Below are 11,089 nucleotides of genomic sequence, written 5' to 3'. Positions count from 1 at the left end.
AGGCTCTCTATTCTGTTCCATTGATCTGTGTGTCTGATTTTGTGCCTGAACCATACTGTCTCGATTACTGTAGCTTTGTAGTGTAGTCAGAAGTCTGAGAGCATGATCCCTCCAGCTCTGTTCTTCTTTCTCAAGATTGTTTTGGCATTTGTCTTTTATGCTATGAATTGCAAATAATTTTTTCTCTGTCATATGTCTTTTTATTTTGCTTCTTGTTTTTTTTTTTTAAATTGGTATTCAGACTTTTTATATTTTTTGGTAGTGAAAATGATTAATTAAAATAATTTTTTAAATGATTCTAGATTTTAAATTAGAAAGAGCCTTCTTTAACCTAAGGATATGTTTTCTTCTAATAATTTATTTTTAATGTAAGCTTAAATTGATATGGAGTCTATATTAGTGTATAGTATGAAGTATGAAGCCAACTTTATATTTTTCCAGATGGACACCCAGTTGTTCTAACACCATTTATTTAAAAAAGTTCTTTGCCCACTGATTTGAGATGTCACCTTGTTCATATACTAAATTTGTGTAACTATTTGAGAATATTTTTTGAAACCAGATTTTCTAAAATTTCAGGTTCAACTGTGTTTCCCTTTCATCATGCTTCTCCAGGTAAAATAACCTTTTAGTTATTCATCAGTAGCTTTTTTATGCTGCATTTGAATGAAAGAATTGAGAAGGAGGTGTGATTATTTCCCGTATAAGGAAATAATTTAAGGAAAACCATGTATAAACCCAGAAAAAATAATTCTCCAGATATTATCGCTAGAAAATCCCCAAGCAACAGGATTTTTTTCTTTTTCTTTTTAAAGATGTTGCCAAGTCATTTCATACCACTCAGGAGGTCTTCTCCTACAAGTGGTCAAAGGGGGAAAGCCCACAATACTTAAGGGGAAAAAATGAAACAAAAAACATATATACCTCTCCAAGCATAAACCTCCCACTGCTAGTCACTGCCCCCTTTATTAGGAAACTATGAAGTTTTTACCATAAAAGAGAAAAGTAATTCACTTAAAAAAATCTTATCAAGCCAAGTAAAGGGGTTATACTGCATTCATATGTATATAGTTAGACTTATTTTCTGGCAGCAATACTTAGAGTAAATCTTGCTTATTTGTGCAAGGAGAGTTTAGGATAGTTTATTGGCAAGTACAAAGATATTGTTTCAGTAACTCTACTGGCATAACAAGATATAAAAATAAGACCAAAGCCAATATCTATAAATTCAATGTGTCCAGGTTAGCATGTTTCACACCAGCACTAGTGGAGATCTAAATCTTGTGTCCTCACTTTCCCATAACGTTAGCAGAAAATGCAGTGCAACACCTTTTTAAATGCTTTATGGGTTCTTCATTCTCCAAGACCAATGTAACTATTTGTAGCAAATCTCCTTGAGAAGGTTATCATCATTTGTTAATTCTAATTCCTCACTTTACAGACTTTCTTAAACCAACTGTGTTTCTGGATCAGCACCGCACATTCCAAGTATTCTGAAACTGCTCTTTTCAAGGGCAGCTATCACCTTCATGTTGCTGAAGCCACGGGTCAATTCTTAGTTCTCATATTACTTGATCTAAATGCTATGTTTGTCATTGATCATCCTCCTCTTTGAAACATACTTCACTTGGTTTCCAAGACATACTTTCCTGTTTTTTTTCTTACTTTACTGGCTACTTTTTCTCTTCAGGTTCTTTTTCTGATTCCTCCTTATATTCCTAATCTTCTGACCCTAGGGCCCTTCAGAGTCCAATCATTAGGCCTTTTCTCTTTCTTATCCACCCTCACTCCCTTGGCGATTGCCTCTACTCTCACAGCTTCTAATACCACCTAACTCTCCCTGATGATATCCAGATTTATATTTCCATTATGGACCATTCCCCTAACTCTATAGTCATATATCCAGCTGCCTACTAGTTGTCTCTTCAATAAATATCTCAAATTTAGCATGTCTGAAACTAAGCTCCTCTTCTCTCTCTTTCCTCAGTCTGTTCATAGTCTTCTCCATCTCAGTTAACAAAACTTAACTTTCCATTTGCTTAGGTCAAAACCTTGAGACATCTCTCACACTCAGCATTGAAGCCACCAGGAAATCCTTTTGGCCTCAGCTTCAAAATATTTACCTGACCACTTCTCATCTCCATAGCTACTGCCCTCATTGAAACCATCATCTGGATCATTCAAAGAGCCTCCCCACTGAGCTTTAGGCTTTTGTCCTTGCCCTTCCACAGAGCAGCTATCCCTTTACGATGTAAGAGAGATCACATTCCTCTGTTTAAAAATTCACAGTGCTTCCCATCTCAGAATAAAAACTAATATTGTTACACTGGCTACCATGGCCCTTCATAATCTTTTACCTTCACCCCTCCACTCTGACCTCATTTTCTAATACTGTACTTCTCCAGACTCACTGACCTCCCCACTGCTCCTTGATTCATAAGCTCACTGTATTAGTTTTCTATTGCTGCTGTAACAGATTACCACAAACTTAGTGGTTTAAAGTAACACAAATTTTTTATCTTACAGTTTTATAGTTTACAACTTGGACATGGGTCTCACTGGGCTAAAATCAAGATGTTAAGAGATCTGCGTTCTCTTCCGGAGGCTGTAGAGGCAAATCCATTTCCTTTCCTTTTCCAGCTTCTAGAGGTCACCCACATTCATTGGCTTGTGGTACTTTTTGGCCATCTTCAAAGCAAAAAAGATTGCATCTCTCTGATCCTGCTTCCATAGTCACATATCCCCATGACCTTAGCTGGGAAAGGTGCTTTGATTTTAAGGACCCAGTGTGATTAGATTAGGCCCATGTGGATAATTTCTTCATCTCAAGGTTGGTAACCTTATTAATATCAGCAAAGTCTGTTTTGCCATGTAGAATAACACATTTAAGGTTCCAAGGATTAGGATGTGGATATCTTCGGGGGAGGGGCATTATTTTGCCTAGCATACTCATCTCCTTAAATACTTGCTCGTATATCATCTTTTCAGTGAGGTCTTTCCCCACTATCCTATTTTAAATCCACCACCACTACAGTATTCCCTCTCTTAACTTTTCTGTTTATTTTGTAATAACACTAATCCCCATATAATATACAGTGTGGTATATATTAATAATTTAGTTTGATTTTTTGATCTTCCCTCATCAGAGTATAAGCTGTGTGGTATCATGAAAGTTGGTCTGTTTGTTTTATACTCTACCCACAACATCTAGAGCAGTGCCTATCATACAGTATACTCTCAGTAGATATTTGTTGAATGAATAGGTGAAAGAAAGAGTGGGGATTAAAACACAGGGATCCCACCTTGTTTCTAAGATAGACTTTCCAAATCAAAGGATGAAATATATTTTCATCCAGTATCCTCATGGATTCATCATAGAATTTAAAACTTACTTTTATCCAATGGACTTTACTATGTATTAAGTAATTGCATTTACTGGTTTTTAACATGTGTATAGTGACATAGTGGATCCTCAGCCCTTGAGTGAATAGTGCCTTATTCATAACAGGGAATAGATAACACCTCCCTTGATCTGATTTGATCTATAGTTTATTGATTTCATAACTATCAAGTTGAGGATGATTCCCTCTATTCCTAGTTTTCTGAGAGTTTTTACCATGAATGGGTGTCACATTTTGTCAGATGCTATTTTTGTAGCAGTTGATGTGATTGGGTGATTTTTCTTCTTTAGCCTGTTAATATAGTGGATTATATTGATTGATTTTCAAATATGGAACCAGTCTTGTATCTTTGAAATAAACTCTACTTGTTCATAGAGTGTAATTCTTTTTATATGTTCCTGGATTTTATTTTCTAATATTTTTTTGCTCATATATTCATGAAGGATATTTGTCTGGCGTTTTAATTTTTGTACTATCTTTGTCTTGTTTCAGTATCAGAGTAATAGTGGTTTCATGGAATGAGTTGAGAAGTGTCCCTGCTCTTCTGTTTTGTAGAAGAGATTGTGGAGAAGTTCTAGCCAGGGGAATAAGGCAAGAAAGGGAAACAAAAGACATATAAATTAGAAAGGAAGAAATAAACTGCCCCTATTTGCAGATTACATGATGGTCTATGTAAAAAAAATCAAAGGAATCTACGAAAAACTTCTAGAGCTAATAAGTGAGTTCAGGAAGTTAGCAGGATATAAAATAAACATTCAGTAATCAGTTATGTTTCTATATGCTAACAGTGAAGATGTAGAAACCAAAATTAAATAAAAATACCATTTATATTCACTCAAAAAATTAAATAGGTGTAAATTTAATAAAATATGCAGTACTCGTATGCTGAAAACTACAAAACACTGATGAAAGAAATCAAAGATCTAAAATGAGTGTAAAGCATAGTAAATATGTCAGTTCTCCCCAGATTAACATGCAGATCCTATAAATATCTCAGCAAGATTTTTTATAGACATAGACAAAGTTATTCTAAAATTATATGGAAAAGCAAAGGAACTAGAATAGCTTATACAGTTTTTAAAAAGAAGAATAAATTGGTAGGAATCACTCCACTTGAGTTCAAGAATGATGGTATACTACAGAAACCAAGACTGTGGTGGTACTGGTGAAAGGAGAGGCACAGAGATCAATTGGATAGAATAAAGAACTTAGAAATATACCCAGACAAATATAGCCAGTTGATTTTTTTTTTCTAAATGTGCAAAAGCAATTCAATGGAAGATGAATAATTTTTTCAATAAATGGTGCTGGAGCAGTTGGATATCCACAAACAAAAATGCTTCAACTTAAACCTTACATGTTATATGAAAATTAACTTAAAATGTTTAGTACATTTAAATGTAAAACTATAAACATTTTGAAGATAACATCAGAAAATCTTTAGTACCTAGGGCTTGGTGAAGATGTCTTAAAGAAGACACCAAAAGTATTATTCATAAAACAGTGATAAATTAGACTTTATCAAAATTAGAACTTTTGCTTTATGAAGACCTTATTAAGAAAATTAAAAAGACAAGCTACAGACTAGGAGAAAATATTTGCAAACCATGTATCTGACAGAAGACTCATGTAGAATACATAAAGAACTTTCAAAAATCAATATAAAAAGCAAATAATCCAATTAAAAATGGGCAAAGACATGAAGAGAAATTTCACTGATGAGAGTATATTATGGCAAATGAGTGCATGAAAAGGTATTTAATATCACTAACCATTAGGGGAATACAAATTTAGATAATGATGAGATATTACTCCACACCTCTTAGAACAGCTGAAATAAGGAATAGTAACAATACTAAATCAACATTTGGCAAGGATGTGGAGAAAGTGTATCTCTCATATATTGCTGGTGGGAATATAAAATGGTATAGACACTTGACAACAGTTTGGCAGTTTCTTAAAAAATTCTAAACATATACATTTTCCATACAATCCAGCAATCGTATTCCTGGGCATCTATTAAATATTCATTGGAAATTTATGTTTACACAAAAACCTGTACACAATTGTTCATAGAAGCTTTATTTGTAATAGCCCCAAACTAGAAACAACCAAACTGTCCCTTGATAGGTGATGGTTAAACAAACTGTGGTACATCCATACCGTGGAATGTTACTCAGTAATAGTAAGGAATGCACACACACAACTTGGATCTCAAGGACATTACAGTGAATGAAAAAAGTCAGTCTCAAGAGATACATACTACATAATTCCCTTTATATAACATTCTAGAGATGACAGAGTTATAGAGATGGAAAAACGGATTAGTGGCTTCCAGGGGTTAGGGTTGGTGTTGAGGAGGGAATATGAGTACAATTCTAAAGGAATAGCATGAGGGAGATGTTTGTGGTGGTGGAATATTTCTGTTTCTTGATTGTGGTGGTGGTTATATGAGTCTATACATGTAATAAAACAGAAAAAGCCCAGCAAAAACTTGCTTTCAGATAAGTCTATCTCCGGGATGATGGTGTAAATTGAACCATAGAGTTTGTCCCACCTGGAGAAAAGAAATAGGAGCATACCGTGGAGATATTGCAGGTTTGATTCCAGACTACCACAATAAAGTGAATATTGCAGTAAAAAATTGATATAGAAGTATACACGCTCATTGTACTAATGTCCAATTCCTGATTATATTAATTATGTAAGATACGACTGGTGGGGAAACTGAATGAAGATTACATGGGTCCTCCCTATACTACCTTTGCAGTTTCCTATTTATAATTATTTCAAAATGAAAGTGAAAAAAAATTGCATGTTTTACTTCCGTGCATCTTATGGTAATCTAAAGAAAACACAGATGCCAAATGTGCTTTTTGGAGAAGTAGTGCCAGTCATTTTAAAAATTATCTTCTATTGAGGTAAAATCACATAACATTAAAATTAACCGTTTTAAAGCATACAACTCAGTGGCTTTTAGTACATTCACAATGTTGTGCGATCATCACCACTATCTAAGTCCAAAACACTTTATCAACCTGAAAGGAGACCTTGTACTTATTAAGCAGTCACTCCCTACTCCCCCTTAACCTGCAATCCCTGGAAAACCACTAACCTACTTACTGTCTGTACTGTGGATTTACCTATTCTGGATGTTTTATATAAGTGGAATCATACCAAATGTGACCTTTTTTGTCTGGCTTCTTAGCATAATGTTTTCAGGGTTCATCCGTGTTGTTGTATGTGTCAGTACTTCATTCTTTTTGTGGCTGAATAACATTCTATTGTAAGGATGTATCATAGTCTGTTTATCTGTTCTTCTGTTGATGGACAGTTAGGTTGTTTCCACCTTTTGGCTATTGTGAATAGTGCTGCTATAGACATGTGGTGGCAGTTTAATACAAGAAAAAAGTTATTTCCAAAGTTCATGGTTTCCTTGTGGAAGGTGTAGAGTCCATGCAGGTTATATATCATGGATTGCGACTAGTAACTCTAAAGCTTTTGCAATTTATTTGGGAAAGATGACTTGTCACTGCGGTTTTCCCATTCATTCATCCCAGGTGAATCAGATATTGGAGTGGTTAGAGATAACAGCACAGGCACTGACTGCTTATTTTGGGAGGAACAAATAAGAACGCTTTATGAGATCAGAGACAAAATGTCATCATAATAGCAATCGTAAATTATTAGATGAAAGTCAACATTGTGCTCATCAAGTGATCGAGACATAAATATTTTATTCCTTAAAGGCTTTATAAAAACATAAATTTAGGAGATAAAGTACTTTAACAACAACAAAACAGTATGAACCATGGAGGTGCTTAATCTCTTGGGTCCAGTTTATTTAATATGTGGTCATCTTTGTGTCCTTAAATGCTTCAGAAATTAGATATATAACACTTTAAAGGCAATAAGGTCACTGTTTTATAATCCTAGAATTCAAGAACTCTCCAGAAATGTTTTTAGGCATATCCAAGTAAGTTTATTCTTTCTCTGTACAGAACAAATCCAGCTCTTTCACAGCCTTTCTTCTTGGTTAGTTCTTTCAATTTTAAGCCATTGGTTTTCAACCACACTGCACATTAGAACCACCTGATAACATTTTCTAAAATACCATTGTCTATGCTGCCGCCCAGATCAACTGAATCAGAATCTCTAGGGACAAGCCCAAGCATCTTATTTATGTAAAGATCTCAAGTGATCCTAAGGTGCTGCCAGAGTAAGGGAGTAGTGCTTTAAACCAGTGGTTCTCAAACTTTATGAGCATCAGAATTACCTACAAGGCTTGTTAAAAAGAAGCGGGGTCCCACACTCAGGTTTCTGATTCAGTAGTTCTGGGTAGGAGCTGACATTTTGCATTATGAACAAGATCCCAGATGGTGCTGATGCTGCCAGCCCAGGATCCAATTTTGAGGATGATGAATTAATCTTGTCCTTTTCACTCAGTGAAGATGAGGACTGGTCAAAGTCCTCCATATAAATACCCTGAAAATGATTCTTTTCCCTTATTTTAGAGAATTTCCTTTAGCATGGTAAGATAATGGGCCCCATAGTCAGAATGCCTGGTTAAAATGCCACTTGTATATAACTTTGGTCAAGTTCCTTATTTTCTAAAGCCCCAGTTTCTTCATCTGTGAAATGGGTATTATATGCTTGTTTTGAGGGTTAAATTTGATAATATATGTAAAATGATTGACATACAGTAAATATATTTGTTAACTTTTCTTGATAGCTTTCATCTTCAACTATTATAACTTTCCTTTGGTCTAATTGGCTATCAAGTTCTGTGCTTCTTATTGGTGTAACAAATAAGGAAATGTATGTTAAAAATCAGGAGGATAGTTAATTTGGGAATTCAGCCGAGGTTCTCAGAGAACTGACTGAGAGTTTATATATATGTAATGATTAAAAGCTTCATCTCTGGAGTCAGAGAACCCTGGGTTTGAGTTCTGTCCAAAACTTTTCTGTTTGTTTTCCTCTGAAAAATGATGGTAATAAAAGTTCCCTACATATTGGGTTATTGTGATTGTAACAGAACAGATAATGCAAGTACAATGATTAGCACAGTCCTGGACATACCTTAGGTATTCAATAAATGTTAACTATTATTAAACTGAGGGTAATTGATTCCTAACTGCTCCTTTAAATATTAACTCTCCTTTTTCCTCTTTTGAACTGGTGTGTTTTTATAGCTCTTTGAGGTATGTTAGGAAGGAATGTAAATTCTCCAAGGGGAATGCAACTATTGAAAAGAAATTTGTTTACTATTTCCTCAACACTCTTCTAAATGCAAGACCGAAAAGCAGTGAAGATTTACTTTTCAAACACTGAATAACTTCACTATTCTTTCCATTGCCAGAATTAAGAGAAAAGCTGTTGAAACTCCTGGTCAATCATTAGTTTCAATTTCAGGCCTTCAGTTGGGCATTTCTGTCAGTGGACAGCCTTACAAAATAGGGCTGCTGCCAGTTCTCTGTTGTGACTTCCTGGCTGGGATGTAGGGAAGTCCTTCATACGCTCTCTGGCAGTGTAAGTGGAGAAACCTCTATTTCAAAGGCTTTTTTTTTTTTTTGTATTTTTTATTTGACTACAGAATGGAAATAATCCCCCAAATACTCTGGACATGATGCAAACTGATCTTGAGGGACTGCAATATAGTCTTTTCCATAGATATGGTGACTGGAGGTACTGTTTTATTCATTTTGCAAGAAAGGGTGACTCTGGTGTTGATAGCAGTAAGTCTTGTTTCCCAAAGTGTGGTACAAATTCCACTGGGGATATGAAATATTTGATGCGTGTTGCATGGACAGATGCTTATTTTAATATTTAGTGTTTATTTTAATATACATTAGGAAAAAGCACACATGCTTGTTTTCCCAGATACTCTTGTTTAAGGTAAATCTAAAATACATAGAAAGCTTAAACTTTGAGGTAAGGAAACAGGTAAACAGTAGTATAAGGGGCATGTATGCAGTTTTGATAAATACAGTGAAGGTGAATGTGATACAGATTCAGGAAACATTTTGCAAAACATGCAGGCTGTTTGGTACCTCAGGAGCTAACAGTCCATCTGTATATATCACAAGTAGAAGGAACATTTACAGATAGAGAATGAAATGGCTATGACAATCTTTTCCATTTTTGTATGGTTGTCTTCTATTCTAGCCTTTCTTTCTTTGCCACAATTGTCCCCTTTAAAGATTTTTACTAAAAGTGAGCAGCAGCAGGAAAGCAGACTAAGATGACAACAGCAGCTAGGCCAACTTTTGAACCTGCAAGAGGGGGGAGAGGTAAAGGAGAAGGTGATTTGAGCCAACTCTCAAAGCAATATTCAAGCAGAGACCTACCCTCTCATACAAAGATAAAATATAGACAGACCACTCAGGATGCCCCTGAAGAAGTTCAGAACCGTGACTTCAGGAGAGAGTTGGAAGAGAGAGAGAGAGCTGCTGCAAGAGAAAAAAACAGAGACCGACCAACCCGAGAACATACAACCAACCTCCTCTTCAGTGTCAAAGAAGCCTCGGTTGGACCAGATTCCCGCTGCCAACCTCAATGCAGGCGACCCTCTAACAGATGAGGAAGATGAAGATTTTGAAGAGGGGGGGCTTCCCTGGTGGTGCAGTGGTTGAGAGTCCGCCTGCCGATGCAGGGGACACGGGTTCATGCCCCAGTCTGGGAAGATCCCACATTCCGCGGAGCGGCTGGGCCCGTGAGCCATGACTGCTGAGCCTGCAGGTCCGGAGTCTGTGCTCCGTGATGGGAGAGGCCACAACAGTGAGAGGCCCGCGTACCACAAAAAAAAAAAAAAGATTTTGAAGAGAAGAGTGATGATGATGATACTGCAGCTCTTCTTGCGGAGCTGGAAAAAATTTAAAAAGAAAGAGCTGAAGAGCAGTCCAGGAAGGAACAAGAACAAAAGGCTGAAGAAGAAAGGATTTGTATGGAAAACATTCTGAGTAGAAACCCTCTCCTTAATCTCACTGGCCCATCCCAGCCTCAGGCCAACTTCAAAGTTAAAAGAAGGTGGGATGATGATGTTGTTTTCAAGAACTGTGCAAAAGGTGTAGATGATCAGAAGAAAGACAAAAGATTTGTAAATGATACGCTGCGATCTGAATTTCACAAAAAGTTCATGGAAAAATATATTAAATAGTACAGTTTTATGTGCTTAATTAAAGGCTGTAAAATGTAAACGATATGACTTTATTTTGGTTTTTTTGTTTTTCTCTTCCCCCCCATCTAAATTGTGTATAGGCTTCCCTAATTTTAAGTTCCAAAGTATCCTTTCCTTTATTGATTCCTAACTTGATAAGGACTGGGAATTGGTTTCACCAGTTGCCATCTTAGTATTTCCAGTCATACGTTTTTCTTTTGAATATGGGAAAAGGAATCTGCTTGTAATAAATATTTTTAATAATCTGTGTCAAAAAAAAAAGATTTTTACTAATTACAAGAGAAAGATAAAGAGGAAAGAACCAACACACATGTTCAGTGAAAAATAAGGTATACATTTTTTAGATTTAATGGGTGCTTCATTTAAGATTACCATTAAAAATGATGTCTTTGCCTATCAATTTATGAAGTAAGAGCCTGGTTAAAGCCATTATATAATATTTTCACATGTTTTATATGCCACTGGAATTTATTTTCTAATTTAATTGCCAAATTCCTAATCTGATTAGATT

The 11,089-nt window shown here is 35.7% G+C and overlaps 1 protein-coding gene across 1 annotated transcript; it reads left to right on the top strand.

Moving 5' to 3' along the window:
- The first annotated feature begins 9,619 nt into the window (after window positions 1-9,619).
- On the top strand, window positions 9,620-10,597 carry LOC132508026 (spliceosome-associated protein CWC15 homolog). Its single transcript, XM_060127815.1, is given in 3 exon segments — window positions 9,620-9,897; window positions 9,899-9,994; window positions 10,210-10,597. Coding segments are annotated over 3 exon segments (699 nt in total). The 5' UTR covers window positions 9,620-9,642; the 3' UTR covers window positions 10,558-10,597.
- Window positions 10,598-11,089: the final 492 nt, after the last annotated feature.

Source organism: Lagenorhynchus albirostris, chromosome 17 (assembly GCF_949774975.1).
Source record: "Lagenorhynchus albirostris chromosome 17, mLagAlb1.1, whole genome shotgun sequence".
NCBI classification, from domain to species: Eukaryota; Metazoa; Chordata; class Mammalia; order Artiodactyla; family Delphinidae; genus Lagenorhynchus; species Lagenorhynchus albirostris.
This window is presented reverse-complemented; position numbering and strand designations above follow the sequence as displayed.